This window comes from Symphalangus syndactylus, chromosome X (assembly GCF_028878055.3).
Source record: "Symphalangus syndactylus isolate Jambi chromosome X, NHGRI_mSymSyn1-v2.1_pri, whole genome shotgun sequence".
In the NCBI taxonomy this organism is placed as follows: Eukaryota; Metazoa; Chordata; class Mammalia; order Primates; family Hylobatidae; genus Symphalangus; species Symphalangus syndactylus.
In genome coordinates this window covers 78,330,795-78,352,998 of record NC_072447.2, presented here as the reverse complement: position 1 = coordinate 78,352,998, position 22,204 = coordinate 78,330,795, and the positions used below count along the sequence as shown (strand labels likewise).

General features: G+C 38.4%; 1 protein-coding gene across 2 annotated transcripts in view; it reads left to right on the top strand.

Annotated features, from left to right (window-relative positions):
• The window catches only part of TEX11 (testis expressed 11), a 399,429-nt gene that overhangs the window by 307,376 nt on the left and 69,849 nt on the right, over positions 1–22,204 (top strand). For both annotated transcript variants that reach the window (XM_055266828.1, XM_055266827.2), the window contains 4 exons: positions 10,633–10,673; positions 12,074–12,160; positions 14,219–14,289; positions 15,730–15,846. In XM_055266828.1, coding sequence (XP_055122803.1) covers positions 10,633–10,673; positions 12,074–12,160; positions 14,219–14,289; positions 15,730–15,846 — 316 coding nt within the window. The remainder of the gene's footprint in view (positions 1–10,632; positions 10,674–12,073; positions 12,161–14,218; positions 14,290–15,729; positions 15,847–22,204) is intronic.

Sequence of the window (22,204 nt, the reverse complement as noted above, 5' to 3'; positions counted from 1 at the left end):
TTGATGAAGCTAAATTGACATATCATAATCACTTGAAGTCCATAATTTATATTAGGGTTCACTCTTGATGTTGTACATTCTATGGGTTTGGACAAAGGTATAATGGCATGTATGTATCATTACAATATCATACAGAGTATTTTCACTGCCCTAAAAATTCTCTGTGCTCCACCTATTCATTCCTCCTTCATCAACCCCTTACTGTCTCCATAGTTTTGTCTTTTCCAGAATGTCATGCACTTGGAATCATACAATATGTAGCCTTTTCACATTGGCTTCTTTCACTTAGTAATATACATTTAAGGTTCCTCCATGTATTTTTGTGTCCTGATAGCACTGAATGATATTGTATTGTATGAACGTATCACATTTTATTTATCCATTCACCCACTGAAGGGCATCTTGATTTCTTCCAAGTTTTGGCAATTATGAATAAAGTTTCTGTAAACATTCATGTGCAGGTAACTTTTTCGCTCCTTTGGTAAATATTAATACCAAGGAGTATGATTGCTGGGTCATATGGTAAGACTATGTATGTTTGGTTTGTGAGAAACCGGTAGACTGTCTTCCAAAGTGGCTGTACCCTTTTGCATTCCTTCCTGCCAGCAATGAATAAGAGTCTCTGTTGCTGTGTGTCCTCACCAGCATTTGGTGTTGTCAGTGTTTGCGATTTTGACCATTCTGATAGGTATGCAGTGGTAACTCATTGTTTTATTTTGCATTTTTTGATGATGTATGATTTGGAGCATCTTTTTATGTGTGTGTTTGTCATCGTATATCTTCTTTGGTAAGGTTTCTGCTAAGGTCTTTGGCCCATTCTTTTCTCCCAAGGATTTTAGGACCCTTGCCAGCAACCTCAGACCAAATACACTTCTAATTATACCACAGTATAATACCACAGTGTAAAGATCCCTGGCGTTTGACCACAGATCCCAAATATAACAAAAGGATCATAACAATTAAAAGGTACTGGCACATGGCCGGGTGCTGTGGCTCACGACTGTAATCCCAGCACTTTGGGAGGCCGAGGCGGGCAGATCACAAGGTCAGGAGATTGAGACCATCCTAGCTAACACAGTGAAACCCCATCTCTACTAAAAATACAAAAAATTAGCTGGGTGTGGTGGCAGGCGCCTGTAGTCCCAGCTACTTGGGAGGCTGAGGCAGGAGAATGGCATGAACCCAGGAGGCAGAGCTTGCAGTGAGCTGAGATTGTGCCACTGCACTCCAGCCTGGGCGACAGAGCGAGACTCCATCTCAAAAAAAAAAAAAAGATACTGGCACATTACTGGAGTCCCATTCAGTCATTAATAATTTGTCCAGTCCATCATTATACCATGAAATTGTCTCCCAGGTCCCAGGGCAAGGCTACTGAAGTTTCCAGGCTTCTGTTTGGTCAGATTCCAAAAGCAGGAGTGGTCTCCACAATATATGGCTTCACCTTTTCAGGAATCTGGTATAGTTGAACTAAGAGACAATATCATCTTTTGCTTTGAGACTCTTTTGAGGTACTGATGTAATATTGGATTTCCCTTACTACATAACCCATTTGTTCATTTCTTACTCTCATCTACTATTCCTCCTTTTTTCTATTTATAACCAAACTTTCCCACATTTGAAAGAACATTAGGTGCTGGTCCAGATTACAGGCAGCACTACTAATCTAGCAAATGCCTCTCCCTCAGTCCACTCCCATTTATATAAGGTAGGGTTATATAGATACAGAACTAGTGGACTATCTTGACCATTAAGCAATACAACTGCATTTACTCTTAACCCCAATTTTGCTAGATAGGGTAAAGACACAACCTGCCCCCATGAGGCCCTTAGGAATTCTGACATAAAGATTTAAAAATATAGTTAGGTTTCTTGCTTAGGAATCTGCCCTGTTTCCAACACTTGTAGTTGCAGCCATGATCTTGCTCATGTTTCATCAGGTAGGAAACATAAAGTTGAGGTGATAGGAGGAGGAAAGAAAGAAAGAAAGAAAAAAAAAATATTGTCATCATGCCAGTGTCCTACACCCTTGGGAAGAATTGCAGTCATACTAGCATCCTTCCCCAACTCCTCTTCCTCAGACTCAGCAGAAAAACAGAGGAGTCTATCTAGTGGGGACACTTCCTTAGCCCCACCCCCCATATTGAGTGTGAGCTTGTGAAGGCATGTAAGCCAGTCCTTCATCCCTATGTCTGCCCCCATTTTAGACAACCGATGTTTCAATTGCTTGTTCCGACTTCCCTTTCTAACTATTATTCCGAGGAGGATATATCTCTGCCCATTGTTGGACATTATGGGTTGTAAAGTGTGTTTCTTGGTCTGAAAAAATGTGACTCAGCAGCCCAAATTGGTGCAGTATATTCTGTTCCAGTTCTTTTATTACATTCTGAGCATTTGCATCTACCACTGCGTAAGCAAAGGCCAATCCAGAGTTAGTGTCTATTCCTGTCGAAACTCACACCCTGGGGCTATCAGCATCAGTCTGACTTGCTAGCTGTGTTCAGGGCCTTCCCCGTGAGGAATCTGCCACATAGCCATCTTAAGTCTCTGTCTCTTTTGTTGGAAAACAGAACAGTTATTGGCATTTTGTGCTTCAGAGGTTACAAGAGGAATATGTCCAGGTTCAACTTCAGAGGGTACAAGAGGAATATGTCTAGGTTCAACCCATTTCTGTGTTGCTGAGTCCCCAGATACCCACTAATGTCATGGACCCATGGGGCCGCCTCAAGGGAGCACACAGAGATATCCACTTGTTGATTCTCATCACCTTCCAAACCTGGAAGGGGATTCTTCTGATGGATATCAACGTGTCCTACATTAATGCACCCCTCAGATTTCCATAGTGATTTTCCATAGAGTCATACACCATACAAACATCCTGTTAATGGGCCAGTTTTCCATTTCCCTTCTGTAAGACTACATGGCCAGGTCACTGGCCACTGCCAATGAGTCAGTCAAAACCCAAACATAGGGGCTTTTACTACTGTTCAATTCTTCCTTCACTGCTAGGAAAACAGCATGCAGTTCAGCCTGCTAAGGTGATTTGTTTTTACCTTCTTTGATCAGATGATAGCCTTCCAAACAGAATATTGTTTGTTCACCTTGGAACTGCCATGCATAAATTAAGCAGCTCTTTGTCAATCAGTTGAGAACTGTTTATAGGGCACTGTCCCAATGACAATAGAATCCAGCAGCTCCTTATGCATTTCCAAAGTCAGTCCTAGGGGAAATGAGACTCTGCTCATGAGTACGTCCTCCTTGCATTCACAGGTAGCATGATCATGTATAAACCACTTCCATTTTATTATGGAGTTTTTCTGGGCACTGCCCTCCCAATTAGAGTGTTTTTCCAATATGACCCAAGGCATCATGGGTATTTCAGCTTTCAGGATTATTTTCCTCCACCATCCGTCCCATCCTTCCACGTCTCCAATGTCTATTTTATCCCTTTCTGTGTCCATGTATACACATTATTTAGCTCCCACTTACACTTGAGAAGATGTGGCATTTGACTTTCTGCTTCTGAGTTATTTCACTTAAGATAATGGCCTCCAGTTCTATCCATGCTTCTGCAAAAGACATAGTTTCATTCCTTTTATGGCTGAGTAGTATCTCATTATATATATATAATGTATATATATGTGTATATATATGTATTATATATGTGTATATACATATATATGTATATATGTATATATGATATATATGTATATATAATGATATATATGATATATATATATATAAAACCTTCACTTATTCTTCTTTTGATGCTTTTCCTATCTTTATGTAGATCTGAGTTTCTGACCTATATCGTTTTCCTTCTCTCTAAATAACTTCTTTTAACATTTCTTACAAGGAAATCTACTGGCAACAAATTCCTTCAACTTTCTTTGTCTGAGAGGTTTTATTTCTTTTAATTTAATTTTTAATTTTTTCTAGGTACATAGTAGATGTATATATTTATCAGCTACATGTGATATTTTGATACAAGCATACAATGTGTAATAATCACATCAGGGTACATGGGGTATCCATCACCTCATTTATTGATTATACACTTTTAGTTATTTTTAAATGTACAATTGAATTACTTTTTACTATAGTCACCTAGTTGTGCTAGAAAATACTAGCTCTTATACATTCTTCCTAACTATTTCTTTGTACCCATTAACCATCCTCACTTCCTTCTACCCCCCACAACGCTTCCCAGCCTCTGGTAACCATCGTTCTACTCTCTATCTCCAAGAGTTAAATTGTTTTAATTTTTGGCTCCCACAAATAAGTGAGAACATGTGAAGTTTGTCTTTCTGTGCCTAGCTTATGTCATTTAACATAATGACCTCCAGTTCCATCCCAGTTGTTGAAAATGACAGGATCTCAATTATTTTCTATGGCTGAATAGTCCTCCATTGTGTATATGTACCACATTTCCTTTATCCATTCATCTGTTGATGGACACTTGGGTTGCTTCTGAATCTTGGCTATTGTGAATAGTGCTGCAACAAACATGGGAGTGCACATTATTTCTTTGATATACTGACTATCTCTTCCTTCTTTCCTTCTGTCCTGTCTTCCTTTTAGTGAAGGTGATTTTCTCTGGTGGTATGATTTAACTTCTTTGTTTTTTTTGTGTGTGTATCTGTTTTATGTTTTTTATTTGAGGTTATCATGAGGCTTGCAAATAATATCTTTTAACCCATTATTTTAATCTGATGACTTAACACTGCTTGCATAAACAAATTAACTACTAACAAGCAAAAGAAAAATAATACAAATTCTACAGTTTAACTTCTTCCCCTCACTTTTTAACTTTTTATTGTTTCTATTTATATCTTATACTGTCTATGTCTTGAAAAGTTGTTATATTTATTATTTTTGGTTGGTTCATCTTTTAGCTTTTCTATTTAAGGGTAGTTTATACACTGTACTTACAGTGCTATAACATTGTGTTTTTTTTCTGTGTATTTATATATTGCTAGTGAGTTTTGTGCCTTCAGATGATTTTTTCTTGCTCATTAACATCCTTTCATTTCTGATTAAAATACTCCCTTTAACATTTCTTTTAGGACAGGTCTGGTATTGACGAAATCCCTCAGCTTTTGTTTGTCTGGGAAAGCCTTTATTTCTCCTACATGTTTAAAGGTTATTTTTGCCAGATATACTATTCTAGGGTAAAAGTTTTTTTCCTTCAACACTTTGAATACGTCATGCCATTGTCTCCCAGCTGTAAGGTTTCCATGGAAAAGTTTGCTGCCAAGCATATTGCAACGCCATTGTATGTTGTTTCTTTTCTGTTGCTTTTAGGATTCTTTCTTTATCCTGAACCTTTGAGAGTTTGGTAATTAAATGTCTTGAGGTAGTCTTCTTTGGGTTAAATCTACTTGGTGTTCTATAACTTTCTTGTACTTGGATATTGATATCTTTCTCTAGATTTCTCTAGTTTTCTGTTATTATCCCTTTAAGAAACTTTCTACCCATGTCACTTTCTCTGCCTCTTCTTCAAGGCCATTAACTCTTACATTTGCTCTTTTCAAACTGTCTTCTAGATCTTGTAGCTGTGCATCATTTTTAAATTCTTTTTTCTTTTTTCCTTTCACTGTGTATTTTCAAATAGTGTGTCTTTGAGCTAACTATTTCTTCTGCCTGATCAGTTCTACTATTTAGAAACTCTGATATATTCTTCAATTGCATCTTTCAACTCCAGAATTTCTGCTTGATTCTTAATTATTTCAATTTCTTTGTTAAATTTATGTCATAGAGTTCTGATAGAGTTCTGAATTTCTTCTCTGTTATTTTGAATTTGAATTTCCTCAAAACAGCTATTTTGAATTCTCTATCTGAATGGTCACATACCTCTGTTTCTCCAGAACCGGTCCCTGGTGTCTTATTTAGTTCATTTGGTGACATCATGTTTTCCTGGATGGTCTTGATGCTTGTGGGTGTCCACCAGTATCTGGGCATTTAATAATTAGTATTATTGTAGTCTTTGCATTCTGGGCTTATTCGTACCTGTCCTTCTTGGGAGGGCTTTTGTGATATTTAAAAGTACTTGGGTGCTGTGATCTAAGCTGTATCTGCATTAGGGGACACCACAAGCCCAGTAATGCTATAGTTCTTGGAGACTCATAGAGGTACTACCTTGGTGGTCTTGAATAAGATCCAGAAGAATTCTCTAGATTACCAAGCAGAAACTCTTGTTCTCTTCCCTTACTTTCCCCCAAACAAACGGAGTCTCTCTCTCTCTCTTTCTCTGTCTCTCTCTCTCTGTCTGTCTCTCTCTCTCTTTCTCTGTCTCTCTCTCTCTCTCTTTCTCTGTCTCTCTCTCTCTCTCTCTGTCTCTCTCTCTCTCTCTCTTTCTCTGTCTCTCTCTCTCTCCTGAACTGTCTGGCATTGGGGGTATGTTGATACAAGCACCCCTATGGCCATTACCACTAGGACTGCACTGGGTCAGACTTGAAGCCAACACAGCCCTGGTTCTCACCCAAGGCCCACTGTAACCACTACCTGACTACCATCTATGTTGTTGGTTCAAGGCCTTAGGGCTCTGCAATCAGCAGGTGGTGAAACCAGCTAGGCCTGTGTTCTCTTCAGGGCAGCAAGTTCCCCCAGGCCCCAGGTGAGTCTAGAGAAGCTGCCCAGGAGCCAGGGACAGCAGTCAAAAACCTTAGAAGTCTAGCTCAGATGTTCTCTTCTGCTGTGGCTAAGCTGGCTGTCAAACCTTGAGACACAGTCCTTCCCACTCTTCCCTCCCACTTCCACAGGCCCATGGGGAGTACCGCCAGCCTACCGCTGATGTTCACTTAAAGCCTAAGGACTCTTCAGTCACCTTGTGGTAAATGCTGCCAGGCCTTATTTCACCTTTCAGGGCAGTGGGCTCCCCTCTGGCCCAGGGCAGGTCCAGAAATACCACCCAAGAGCCAAGGCCTAGAATTGGGGATCCTGAGATCCCGCTTGGTGCTCTACCCTACTGTGGCTGAGCTGGTACCTAAGGCATAAGACAAAGTCCTCTTTACTTTTCCCTCTGCTTTTCTCAAGCAGAAGGAGTCTCTCACCATAGCCGCCAGAGCTGGGAATGTGGTGGGTCTCACCTGAAGCCAGCACATCTCAGAGTTTCACCCAAGGCTCACAGTGTATTACTTGGGATCACTGCTGATTATTCATGGCCCAAGGGCTCTTCAGTCAACAGGTGATGGATCCTTCCAGGACTGGGTCCTTCCCTTCAAGGCAATGGGTTCTCTTCTGGCCCAGGGTGTGTATCAAAATGTCATCCAGGAGCTAGAGCCTGGAATGGGGGCGTCTCATGCCTCTGCCCAATGCCCTATCCTACTGTGGATGATCTGATATCCAAGATGCAAGACAAAGTCTTCCCTACTCTTCCCTCTCTTCTCTTCAAGCAGAAGGAAGAGGTCTCCTTTGGAGCCACAAGCTATGCTACCCAGGGTTGGGGAGGGGTGAAACAAGCACCCCCTTAGCTACCCCAGCTGGTGGCTCAGTAAGTTGCGTGCCCCCAAGTCCATTGGTTCTGAGCCCAGCTCAGCACTAAGACTTGCAGTTCTTGTGGCCTAGACTGTCTTTCAAGTTTATTTAGAGCCCCAGAGCACTTTAGCCCATGATGACGAGGCTTGCTGGAATTCAGATTCCAACGACTGGGATGGGGGATTCCCCACTTGCTACAGCTGATCCAAATGCTCCCTCTGTTAGTGGGAGCTGGCTGTGTTTAGCCCAGTTTTCCTTCCTGCTGTGACAGGGCAGCACTGAGTTCAGTGCAAAGTCTGATAATCTCTGCACTCTCTCTCCCTTTCTCAAGTGAGCAGATTTCTCTGCACCAGGCAGCTGCTGGGGGATAGGGAAGGGGTGGCATTGGTGATTAAAGACTGTCTTTCCTACTCTCTTCAGTTCCTCTTTCAACAATATGAAGTTGGAACCAGATACTGTGAGTGCTCACCTGATTTTTGGTTCTTATGAGAGTCCTTTTTTGTATGTAGACAGTGGTTAAATTTGGTGTTCCTACGGTGGAGGAGGATGATGGATGGGCCTTCTGTTCCATAATCTTGCTCCACCCTGTGTCTGAGAGTCTTTATTTTCCTTCACTTTTGAAGCATAATTTCACAAGGTACAAAATTCTAGGTTAGTGGGATTTTCTCTCAACATTTAAATAATTTGCTTCAGTCTCTTCTTGTTTGTGTGGTTTCTGAGCAGAAGTGGAATGTAATTCTTATCTTTGTTCCCCTTTAGGTAAGGTATTTTTTCCTCAGGCTTTTTTTTCAGAATTTTGTCTGTATATTTTATTTTCTGTTGTTTGAAAATAAAATGCCTAGATGTCATTTTTTTGTCATTTGTCCTGTTTGATGTTCTGAGCTTCCTGAATCTGTGATTTGATATATATGACATTAACTTGGGGAAATTCTCAGTCATATTATTTGAAGTATTTCTTCTGTTCCGTTACCTATTCTTCTCCTTCTGGTATTCCCATTACACATATGTTACACCTTTTGTAGTTGTCTCACAGTCCTTGGATATTCTGTTCTATTTTTTTCAGTCTTTGTTCTCTTTGCTTTTCAGTTTGGGAGGCTTCTGTTTAAATACCCTCAAGCGCAGAGATTTTTTTTCCTCAGCTTTGTTCAATCTACTAATAAGCCCATCAAAGGTTTTCTCGTTTCTGTTACAGTGTTTTTGATCACTAGCATTCCTTTTTGGTTCTTAGGATTTCCATCTCTCTGATTACTTTGCTGATCTGCCCTTGCATGCTGTCCACTTTATCCATTAGAGCCCTTACAATAATTATCATAATCATGATCAATTATCATAGTTGTCCTAAATTCCCAGTCTGATAATTCCAACGTTCCTGCTATGTCTAGTTCTAGTCCTTGCTCTGTGTCTTCAAATTGTATTTTCTGCCTTTTAGTATGCCTTCTAATTTTTTCTTAAAAGCTGGACATGATGTACCAGGTAAAAGGAACTACTATAAATAGGCCTTTAGTAATGTGGTGATGAACTGTGGGGAGAGGGGAAGCATTATTATTATTATTATTGAGATGGTGTCTCGTTCTGTCACCCAGGCTGGAATGCAGTGGCATGATCATGGCTCACTATAGCCTTGACCCCCACCCAGGCCCAAGTGATCCTCACACCTCAGTCTCCAGAGTAGCTGGAACTGCAGGCATGTGCAACCACAGCTGTCTGCTTTTTAAATTTCTGCAGAAATGTGGTCTCACTGTGTTGCCCAGACTAGTCTCAAACTCCTGGATTCAAGCAATCCTCCTGCCTTGGCATCCAGAATGCTGGGATTACAGGCATGAGCCACTGCACCTGGCTGGGAAGCATTCTTTAGTCCTATGATTAGGTCTTGGTCTTTTAGTAAGCCTATACCTCTGGACTGTGAACTTCACAAGTGCTTCTCAGGTTTTTTTCTCACCTATTAAGTGGGACAGGATGGCTAGAGTGGACTGAATTTGAGTATTTCCCTTCTCCGAGATCAGTTAGGCTCTGATATGCCCCAGAAGGTCAGGCTTTGGTTAAGCAGTTTCTCTTGAGGGCAAGACTTATTAACGACAGGGTGCTCTGGCATGTTTTAAAGTGTTTTGTTTCCTCTGCCCCCTGCAAGATGCATAAAGAGATTTTGTTCCAATATTCACTGAGTAGCTAACCAAGCTCCTGGAGGCAAAACTCACAAAACTGTGGAGGCCCCCCTATGACTGGGTCCTCCTGAGTCTTTTAATTCAGACTTGTCCATACTGAGCCTCCAGTGATTTGTCAGTTATGCTTCAGGTTTTCCTACTCCAGCATTGGTCCCCATGGTAGTTTCCACTTTTGAATCTCTGCTCTAGTAAGCTATGACTCCCTATCTTCGCCTGTCTACAATTTTTGTGGCAGTGGTTTTCCCTTTTTCCTCTCCTCTCTTATAGGTCCAAGAAGAGTTACTAATTTTTCAGTGTGTTCAGCGTTTTACTTGTTAGGAGAGACTGGCAACTTCCAAGCTCCTTACATGCACAGCTAGAAACCGGAAGTTCTCTTTTAAACTTTATATGCTTAAAGAAGCTTGACAGAGGGGTCAAGAAACCTGGGTCTACTATTTTCTTCATCTGTAAAATGATGTGTCTGTACAAGATAAGTTGTTTTTTAAACTGCATTCCTCAGAACCCTGGAAATTTTGTGGCACTGTATCAGGGACTTCCAGGAAGGTGAAGCTCCAAGCCTCCACCCACTCCTTGTTCAACCACAGCAGCTCAACTTTTATCTTTTATCTTTTCTTGTATATTAGACTTTTATACAATTTTATTTGAAATAAGGGTTCTAGTTCCCCCCTTCAAAAAAGCTTATAAATCACAGAGATCACCACCTGCTCTCAAGTGTTATGACCCTACAGTATAAAACCTTGTCAGTCATTGAAATCCTTTGCTGAGAGTATATGAAGAAGTAGAAGAGAGAAAAAATATGAGGGCACTGGGAATGAGTAACTGTATCCTACAGTGGGGAAGAAGATTGTTGAAATGGTAGATTGGAGTCCTGAGCAAAAAACTTCACAATTTTGCATTTTCTTAGTTCAATTCTCAGGCACAAATAGTGTCCCTTTTTAGTTATGTTTTGTGGTAAAGATTTGGAACAGTTGGAAAATATTCTTTTCTTTATTTTTAGGAGGAAAGAAATGGATCAACTTTTGACTTGCCTGAATAGAGGTAAATATCTCCCTGGTTATGTTCAGTCCTTCATCTTGCCTCTATTCTCTGTTGAATTCTCCAAGTACACTAAGCACACCGACTTTAACCTTATGTTTGAGTTAAGCTTCATGCTCCTTATTAATCTTTGCCGCAGGAATCTATTTTGGTTTCTTCATTCACAAGCAGAGAAAAGTGTGTCATCATTAGCATTCATCTCCAAATGTGATTTCAGTTCTGTTTTAATTCCTATTTGTTTTAAGGACATTTCCTTCCCTCCTTCCCTTCCTTCCCTCCCTCCTTCCCATCCCTCCCTCCCTCCCTCCCATCCCTCCCTCCCTCCCTCCCATCCCTCCCTCCCTCCCTCTCTTCCTTCCTACTTTCTTTCTTTCCTTCCTTCCTTCCTTCTTTCCCTCCTTCCCCCTTCCCTCCCTCCTTTCCTTTCCTTCTCTCCCTTCCTCCCTTCTCTCCCTCCCTGTCCCTCTACCTTTCTTTTCTCGTAGCCACTTGATCCTAATCTAAGAATTGAACAGGTGAAAAAGGATCAAGACAAATAAAAATACTCTGAACTCTGCTGTTTTTTTCATACCCTCTGAATCAAATTCAGGTTGCATATTCTCTTATTTTGAAGCTGCCCACCCAAGTCTGTGCCATCTCCCTTATCTACTAATAATTTTTCCCTGTCCACTTTATTCAAGCTAATCTCCTAGTTGTATCACATTTTTTTTTCTGACTACGTGCTTTTTTACATGGCATCCCTTTTAACAGATCTCCTATTTTTACTGTCCATGTACCTCTTTCCTTATGTCCAAAACACACCAAAAAGTTCATATCTTAGAAATTCTATCCTGCTTATTGCAGTAGTTCAATTTTATACCTCAAATACCTGTCAGCAGTGTGTTAAACATAGCAAAGTGGTTTAGAAACCAGACCACTTCTTTTCAAAAGAGAAAAACTTTGCTGGTTGGCATTCTTATTTCTCAGAAAGAGAATGCCTTCTGATAGTGATGGCACATTCTGGTTCTGTCCTGAGCTTGCTGGCTCAGTAAATATTATGCCAGCATATTGGTACTCTTCTAATTCTCAATCTCCAGTTCAGTCTTTTAAACGATTGTTTCTATTCTTTATTTCCTCACATGTAAATCATATCTTTCTACCTCAGGTGGTGAATGATTGCACTAATTAAAATTATAAATCTCTCCAAAGACATGCTTGTTCCCCAGAGTTTGAGTTAACAACTTCTTGGAACTTGATAATGCTTTTTGTCATTTTAATTACTTTTGGTATGCACCCCACACACATACAGAAAAAAGAACTTTCTAAATTCAAACTTCTGTGAGACTGTTCTTAAAGCAGGATTAAACAACTTTGCTAGAGTATAAAATAAAACCATCAGTATCAAATTTTCCTGTTTGATGCAGCCTTTGTGATACTTTCTCAGCCTTTTGGTGAAGAAGCCTTAAGTTTGGAGTCAAGAGCTAATGAAGCTCAGTGGTTTCGAAAAATAGGTAAGAGGAAATTCTGTGGCTCTGGGAAACATTGTGGGGTGGTAGAATCAGACAGATGTGATTTCAAATTCTGGATCTTTCATTTGTAGCTGTGGGTACAGAGATAACTTGCTTAATCTGTTTTATTACTTATACAATGGAAATAGTTATATATACTTCATGCAGTTATTAAGGGTTTTAAATGAAACAGCATATGTACTTTGTATCATAGTAGATACTCAATGGACATTAGTTGTGTTCCTTTTCTATAGAAATGGGTCTAAGATGAAACTAGTGAACTATAACTACAGGTCTCCAAGGTTGTGCTCCTAAACTTGGTTTAGAATACTTTTTTTTTCTTTTTTTTGAGATGGAGTCTCGCTCCGTCGCCCAGGCTGGAGTGCAGTGGCGTGATCTCAGCTCACTGCCAGCTCTGCCTCCCGGGTTCACGCCATTCTCCTGCCTCAGCCTCCCTAGTAGCTGTGACTGCAGGCACCCACCACCACGCCTGGCTAATTTTTTGTATTTTTAGTAGAGACGGGGTTTCACCATGTTAGCCGGGATGGTCTTGATCTCCTGACCTCGTGATCCACCCACCTCGGCCTCCCAAAGTGCTGGGATTACAGGCGTGAGCCACCACACCCGGCCTAGAATACTTAATTTATTTCTAAGTGTGATTGACCAAAAATGAACTATATACAACAATATGGATGAATCTCACAAACATAATGCTTAGCAAAAGAAGCCAGATATTGAAGAATATGTATTGTGTTGTTCATTTTATTTATAATTTTTTAAATGGGCAAAACTAGTATATGGTGTTATAAGTCAGGATAGTGGTTACCCTGGAAAAGGAGTTGGACTTGAAAGTTGTAGGAGCTTCAGTGTTTCTGGTAATGTTCAAGATCTTTCTTAATGTGGGTGCCAGACGCATGGATATGTCCACTTTGTGAAAATTCATCAAGCTGTGCAATTATGATTGTGTAATATACTTTATAATGGCTCCATTGCAATAAAAATGATTTTAAAACTTGCGGAGGCAGTTACTACAGTGATAAGTAAGCAGGAGCAATTAAGCAGCAGTGCCACAAAGTGGACTGATTCTACATGAACCTCTCCCTGTGTTATGAGGTTTAATAGGGCTTTAATCCTGGGAGAAAGGGAATGAATACTGCAATCTGACTTCTAAGAAACTGATGCAAATAATGAAAAATAAACATCTAAAATATAGACAAGTTTGGTGACTTTAATCTTTTGAAGGTTTGAAAAGGACTGTTTTTACTTTTACTGCATTTTAATTTGGATTTTCCAAGGGGAGGATGATGCTGACTGATGCCTGATGAGGGCTTCTACTGCTCTTTGGAAGATATGAATCTCTCCAGTAATTTTTCTCAACTCTTGATTCCAGTGTACCTTGTTATTAGGTGAATTTTAACTTACTTTCACCACTGCGAGTTAGTGAGCTGTATCCATGTTGATCTTCATTTTTAGATAGATTTGTGTCAACTAAGAAGTTTTTTTTTTTTTTTTTGAGACGGAGTCTTGCTGCCAGACTGAAGTGCAGTGGTGCCATCATAGCTCACTGTAACCTCAAATTCCTGGTGTCAGTCTTCTGGGACTATAGTTGTGTGCCACCACACCTGGCTAGTTTTGTTTTGTTTTGGTTTGTTTTAAAATTTTTTTGTATAGACGGAGTCTCTCTCTGTTGCCCAGGCTGGTCCTGAACTCCCGGCCTCTAGCAATCCTGCTGCCTTGGTCTCCCAAAGTTCTGGGATTATAGGAATGAGCCACCAAGCCTGGCCTCAGCTAAGAATTCTTATTGCATGTCCCCAATTTTAAAAAATTCAGCAGTACCTCCCTTGGTCATTCGTCTAGTGTTGAAGATTGGAATTGACGAGAGTCTCTAAAGTTACCTGGAAAATTTTTCTTTAAACCCTAAAGTTAATTGTTTAAACCTTGAGAAACCCCTTACTAGTATGTTAATATCAAAGATGTAAGTATCAGAAATTGTAATGGTACAGACTAAATGGCAGATTTTCATAATTTCATGTTATTATGCTATTTCATGTTAATTTCCAGCTTGGAACTTGGCTGTGCAATGTGACAAAGATCCAGTGATAATGAGAGAGTTTTTCATACTTTCTTATAAGGTAAGTTTCTTTTAATAAGTATCTCATGTAGGGACCACAACAAGGCTATAACCACTATGGCTATAGTAAAGGGCTAAATATAGACTAGGATTGTCTCTTGATCTAGGAACTTTTAATATATATGTAAGCAGGAATGACCTAAGAAGAATTTGTTCCTTTTAGGGTATAATATAAGAATGTGGGGCATATCTTTCTATACCAAAATATCAGAAACATTCATCAGGGAGCCTAAAGTTCTACCATTTAAGACTTATTTCTTTGTTTTTGAAGGGATCTCAGCCTCCCAAAGTCCTATATTAAAATGTAAATATCTTTAGGAGGGAAATACTCTAAGTAGTTGTTAATTATCAACACGTTATGAAGAGTTATGGGAATAAGTCTACAAGAACATAGAATAAGTATCTGGGGATAGCAGGGGCTGAAAAAAGAGATAAGAAGCTTAGGCCTCCTTTATAACTTTCCTATAGCAGGTCCTGAGTGTAGTGATTTGTGAGTTTGTTATTTAATTATAAGCATTTTTAAATAGTCGTTGGCCTCCAAGGTAGAGGTTAAATGCCAGAAAGAGGACCAAGTATTGACAGGAAGATAAAAGGAGAAGGGCTAAAGAATATCCTTCATACACATTCAGGAATACACAGTATGATATATTGAGATCAATTAAATGTTAAGAGTTTTAGAGCTAGAAAGAACTATAAAGACAATCTAGCACAACTCCTTCATCTCACATAAGAGTAATCAGAGACCTAAAGAGATTGAGTGTCTTAAAATGCTATTAATTTAATAACAATGATGATTATGATCACTGAATGTTTGGGGAGATTAAGAAACAGTCTTTGCAAGTTTAGAAATAACTGCCATTTTAATTAAGTGAAATAAATTGGTTTTAGTTTTGGCATTTGTGATGGGACTTGTAGGACTGGCATGTAAGAATCCAAATGGCCTAGAGTTTTATTGTAGTAGCTGGGAGTTTTTCCTAAAACTATACAATGTTAATGATCAGGTCATGACTAATGCCTGTCAAGATTTGACAATGCCTCTTTCAACCATGACAAAATATGTACTAATTTTGGCTCTATTCAATACAAAGGGGGAAATCTATTTGCCGGGGGAAAAATCACTTATAAATTACAACATAAACCAAGAAGTAAATCACTAGATAGAAATACAGGGGCAAATGATACTACTTGTCACTGGAAAAGATAGGAATACTGTGAAGAAATGAAGCTTTTTATCTCTAGGAAGGTACTAAAAACAATGGAAAGTAATATAAAATTAAAAGTATAAATCAGTATTATAGTTTATATCATTTCTATGGTGACATGTGCTTTTCCAGCTGAATTTTCTCATTCAAACAGGAAGTTGCTGATTTTCATTCTGATTGTTTGTGTTCACCTGGCAGAATTTTCACTATTCATTGATGTTCTGGTTACTTCTTATCAGATGTCCCAGTTTTGTCCTTCTGATCAAGTAATTCTGATTGCACGGAAAACATGTTTACTTATGGCAGTTGCAGTTGATCTACAGCAAGGGAGAAAAGCTTCAACAGCTTTTGAACAGGTAATGTGCAACCTTCAAAGAAAAGACAAGAGTTCAGTGTGCTATTTGATATGTTTGCCTTCCCTGATGCAGTTCTTTTTGATTCTCTTTAGAGAATCCTTTTCTCCACTCCAGCAACATCTTGATTTCAGAAGTTTGTAATGGCTAATTCCTTCCTAAGCAAAGCTTACTTTTGGCGTGACCTCTTCTTTTAAGAAGATTAGATATCTCTTCTTTTAAAATTCCCCTTCCTATGGACCACTCTTTCCAAAAATGTTTTTAAATATCTTTTATCTTCATTGTCTGCCTGTGATTATATACGGGTTTGGACTCCACTTTTGTTTCTTATCACATCTTCTAAGGAAGAACTCATCTGTTTCCATAGCTTTGATAGCCATCTGAAATTATTACTCATCTTGTTTTTCTTCTCTCAATTGCATTTGCTTTCTTTTTCCCACATCCTTAAATATCTCATTAACTTAATTTCTACAAGACAGAATTCCTTACCTTTGCCTGAATTCCCCTATCAGATTCTTAAATGTTACCCCTTTTAGGAGCTATCAATATCACCGTCTCCCATACACCAGATTATTGGTTTGCTTTTAGCTGTTTACCTTTCTTCTTTCAATCTAAGAAAATTGTCTCCAAATCAGACCAATAGCATTTTTGTATGATTTTTAAGATCTAGATCTCTCTCCTTGGTTTCTCTTACCTGGACAAAGAAAACTTCCTAATTTCCCATACTTGTCACCTTCTCTCCTCTCCAAGTGATATAAACCCCTTGCTGTTTATTCTCTTCCTCCTGTTAATCTCTTATTTCATATTGTTCTTTGGATCTGAAACAAACTCTCACCAGATCTATGCCAACTATTTCGCTTCTTTTCCCTTCCATTGTTGAGTTCAGCTCAAAAAACATTTGAGCGCCAGACACTTTTCTAGGTACTGGAGATACAGAGATAAAGAAGCCAAAGTCCTTGCCTCTGAGGAGTAAAGGGGGCCCTCTTTTAAGAAGTCTTTTTATTTTAAAAGAAGATGAGAAAAGACTCTACCTGCCCCAGAGCAAAATAAACAAACAAAAATTCTACTTAACAGGCAAAGGTAAATGTAATTTAATTCTCAATAGGGACTTTTGCTTTACTAAAAAATAGTAATAATGTCTTATTTTTATATAGTGCTTTTAAATTTCTAAAAGTTTTTCCTTTTTGGTTGGTAATCCTGAGTTTGTTTAATTTTTTATCTTAGTGAATAGAGATCAAATTGATGTGGGGGAAATTTCACAAACTCTTAAGTACAATCATTATTTTGTTTGTTTCTAACTACCATTCTTTTTTATTCTGTGTTCTTTCTCATGTACACCTCTGTGTTTTCTCAGAACTCTCTAAACTAGTAACCTTTCTATAATCTTCTTTGCTTTTGAAAGGATGTCTATTTAGATAATTGAAGATGCACTTCTGCCTTTTATCATCTAAGTGTGGTCCCTATGAATCAGACAGTGGTACTCTGTCTCTCTAAAGAATACCTGTTGATTTCTGTCGTATACATCTGCTCCCTGTTCTCTAAACCCTCATAAATGGGAATATTTCCAAATAAGTAGCTGATGAAGGAATATAGATGGACTGCATAGTTTTATCAACATTGCCTCTACCCTTCTGAGTATGAGTTAGGAGAAAGTGAGGGATAGGTAAAAACATATAGTAATTGTAATTTGTCAAGGAACCACATCTTTTTCCTAGAGCAGGAGTGGGTAAACTACTGCCAACTGGCCAAATCAGGCCCCTGGGGGGTTGTAGTTGAAAATAAAGAAAAATATGTAAAAGAGAGTGTATATGGCTAGGAAAGCCTAAAATATTTACTGTCTGGCCTTTTATACAAAAAGTGTCCTGATCCCTATCCTTAATTATATTTTAACAGACTTATTGAGGCATAATTCACATACCTTACAATTCACCCACTTAGGTATACAATTTATTGGTTTTTAGAATATTCTCAGAATTGTGCAACTACTGATACAATCTAATTTTAGAACATTTTTATCACCCTAAAAAGAAACCCCTTACCCACTTAGCAGTCACTTCTCATTGCCTGCCACCAGCACTAAGCAACCATCTACTTTCTGTCTGTATAGACTTGCCTATTCCAGATATTTCATATAAATGTCATCATCATCATATTTTATACAAAAGTCAAATGTTTTTTGATCTGTAGTCTTTTCTGACTGGCTCCTTTTATAAATGCCTAAATAACATTTTCAAGGTTCTTCGTATTGTAGCATGTATCAATGTTTCATTTCTTTTTATGGCTGAATTATTTTCCATTGTATAAATATATCACATTTTTAAAATCCATTCATCCATTGATGGATATTTGGGTTGTTTCTAATTTTCAGCTCTTGTGGATAATGCCATGATGAACATTTATGTAGAAATTTTTGCATGGAAATCTGTTTTCATTTCTTTCAATATGAAGTATACCTAGGAGTGGTATTGCTGGGTCATACAGTAACTCTATGTTTCATCATTTGAGGAGTGCTGGAGTTTTTCAAAGCACCTGCATCATTTCACATTCCCACCAGGACTGAATGAGGATTCCAATTTCTCCACCTCCTTGCCACCACTTGTTATTGTATCTTTTTAATTATAGCTGTCCTAGTGAGTATAAATTGATACCTCATTGTGGTTTTGATGTGCGTTTCCGTGATGACTAATGATGTTGAGAATCTTTTCATGTGTTTATTGGCCATTTGTATATCTTCTCTGGAAACTATCTATCGAAATCTTTTTGCATTTATCTATTTATTTAGAGATGGAGTCTTGTTCTGTCACCCAGGCTGGAGTGCAGTGGCATGATCTCAGCTCACTGCAACCTCTGCTTCCCAGGTTCAAGCGATTCTCCTGCCTCAGCCTCTCAAGTAGCTGGGACTACAGCCACACGCCACTATGCCCAGCTAATTTTTGTGTTTTTGCAGAGACAGAGTTTTGCCATGTTGGCCAGGTTGGTCTCAAACTCCTGACCTCAACTGATCCGCCCACCTCGGCCTCCCAAAGTGCTTCATGCTCATTAATTAGCCTATTTGTCTTTTTACCACTGAGTTGTAATAATTCTTTATATATTCTTTTTACTATATTCTTATCACATGATTTGCAATCATTTTCTCCTATTCTGTGGTTTGTCTTTTCTATTTCTTGCTGGTGCCCTTTGAAATACATTTTTAATTTTGATGATATCCATTTTATTTATTTTGTTATCATATCTAAGACCATTTTCTTTTTTATTATTGTTATTATTATACTTTAAGTTTTAGGGTACATGTGCACAATGTGCAGGTTTGTTACATATGTATACATGTGCCATATTGGTGTGCTGCACCCATTAACTCGTCATTTAGCATTAGGTATATCTTCTAATGCTATCCCTCCCTCCTCCCCCCACCCCACAACAGTCCCCAGAGTGTGATGTTCCCATTTTCTAATCCAAAGTCATGAAGGTTTACCTCAATGTTTTCTTGTAAGATTTTTTATATTTTCAGCTCTTACATGTAGATCTATGATCCATTTTGAGTTAATTTTTGTGTATGGTGTGAGATAGGGGTTCAACTTTATTGTTTCACATTTGAATATCCATTTGTCCAAGTACTATTTGTTGAAGACTGTTTTTTCCCCTTGAATTATCTTCGTACCATTGTTGAAAATCACTTGACCATAAATGAGAAGGTTTATTCTCAATTCTGTTCCATTGACATCTATGTCTATCCTCAGGGCAATACCACATTGCCTTGATAATTATAGCTTTAGGTAGTAAGTTTTGAAATAGGAAGATGTTAGTCCTCCCTCACTGTTCTTCTTTTTAAAGATTGTTCTGGCTATTCTAGGTCCCTGGAATTTCCATTAGGACCAACTTGTTGATTTCTGCAAAAAACCCAGCTGTGATTTTGATAGGGGTTGCATCGAAACTGTAGATCAGTTTAGGGAAAATGTTAAAGCCTCTGATTCATGAACATGGAATATCTTTCCATTTATCTAGGTTTTTCACTTCTTTCAACAATGTTTTGTGATTTTCAGATTATAAATTTTTCACTACTTTTTGTAGTCTATTCAGATTTTGTATTTCCTCTTCAGTCAATTTTAGTAGTTTATCTTTCTAGAAATTTAACCATTACATCTAAGTTATAGAATTTGTTGGTTTACAGTTGTTCATAGTATTCCCTTATAGTCCTCTTTATTTTTGTAAGGTCAGTAGTGATATCTCCTCTTTTACTCCTAGTTTTAGTTATTTGTGTCTTCTCTCTTTTTGTTCTTGGTCAGTATAGACAAAAGTATATCAATTTTGTTGTTCTTTTCAAGAACCAACTTTTGCTTTCATTTTTTCTATTGCATTTCCAGTCCCTATTTCATTAATTCCCACTCAAATCTTCCTTCTGCTTGCTTACAGTTCAGTTTGCTTTTGTTTTTACAGCTTCTTAAGGTAAAACTTGGAGTTACTGATTTGAGATATTTCTTTTTTAATATCAACTTTTGCAGCTATAAATTTCCCTTTAAGAACTGCATTAACTGCATCCCATAAATTTTGGTATGTTGTAGTTTTTTCATTCATCTCAAAATATTTTTTAATTTTCATTGTGTTTTCCTCTTTGACCCATTTATTATTTAGGAATCTGTTGTTTAATTTTCACATATTTGTGAATTTCACAAATTGTTTTCTCTTGCTGATTTTTAATTTTATTCCACTGTGGTCAGAGTACATACTTTGTGACTTCAATTATTTTTTTTTTTAATTTTATTATTATACTTCAGGTTTTAGGGCACATGTCCACAATGTGCAGGTTTGTTACATATGTATCCATGTGCCATGTTGGTTTGCTGCACCCATTAACTCGTCATTTAGCATTAGGTATATCTCCTAATGCTGTCCCTCCCCCCTCCCCCCAACCCACAACAGTCCCCGAAGTGTGATGTTCCCCTTCCTGTGTCCATGAGTTCTCATTGTTCAATTCCCACCTATGAGTGAGAACATGCGGTGTTTGGTTTTTTGTCCTTGTGATAGTTTACTGAGAGTGATGTTTTCCAGTTTCATCCATGTCCCTACAAAGGACATGAACTCATCATTTTTTATGGCTGCATAGTATTCCATGGTGTATATGTGCCCTTTATCTTAATCCAGTCTATCGTTGTTGGACATTTGGGTTGGTTCCAAGTCTTCACTATTGTGAATAGTGCCACAATAAACATACGTGTGCATGTGTCTTTATAGCAGCATGATTTATAGTCCTTTGGGTATATACCCAGTAATGGGATGGCTGGGTCAAATGGTATTTCTAGTTCTAGATCCCTAAGGAATCGCCACACTGACTTCCACAATGGTTGAACTAGTTTACAGTCCCACCAACAGTGTAAAAGTGTTCCCATTTCTCCACATCCTCTCCAGCACCTGTTGTTTCCTGACTTTTTAATGATGGCCATTCTAACTGGTGTGAGATGGTATCTCATTGTGGTTTTGATTTGCATTTCTCTGATGGCCAGTGATGATGAGCATTTTTTCATGTGTTTTTTGGCTGCATAAATGTCTTCTTTTGAGAAGTGTCTGTTCATGTCCTCTGCCCACTTTTTGATGGGGTTGTTTGTTTTTTTCTTGTAAATTTGTTTGAGTTCATTGTAGATTCTGGATATTGGCCCTTTGTCAGATGAGTAGGTTGTGAAAATTTTCTCCCATTCTGTAGGTTGCCTGTTCACTCTGATGGTAGTTTCTTTTGCTGTGCAGAAGCTCTTTAGTTTAATTAGATCCCATTTGTCAATTTTGGCTTTTGTTGCCATTGCTTTTGGTGTTTTAGACATGAAGTCCTTGCCCATGCCTATGTCCTGAATGGTATTGCCTAGGTTTTCTTCTAGGGTTTTTATGGTTTTAGGTCTAACATGTAAGTCTTTGATCCATCTTGAATTAATTTTTGTATAAGGTGTAAGGAAGGGATCCAGTTTCAGCTTTCTACATATGGCTAGCCAGTTTTCCCAGCACCAGTTATTAAATAGGGAATCCTTTCCCCATTTCTTGTTTTTGTCAGGTTTGTCAAAGATCAGATAGTTGTAGATATGTGGCATTATTTCTGAGGACTCTGTTCTGTTCCATTGATCTATGTCTGTGTTGTGGTACCAGTACCATGCTGTTTTGGTTACTGTAGCCTTGTAGTATAGTTTGAAGTCAGGTAGCATGATGCCTCCAGCTTTGTTCTTTTGGCTTAGGATTGACTTGGTGATGCGGGCTCTTTTTTGGTTCCATATGAACTTTAAAGTAGTTTCTTTCGATTCTATGAAGAAAGTCATTGGTAGCTTGATGGGGATGGCATTGAATCTATAAATTACCTTGGGCAGTATGGCCATTTTCACGGTAT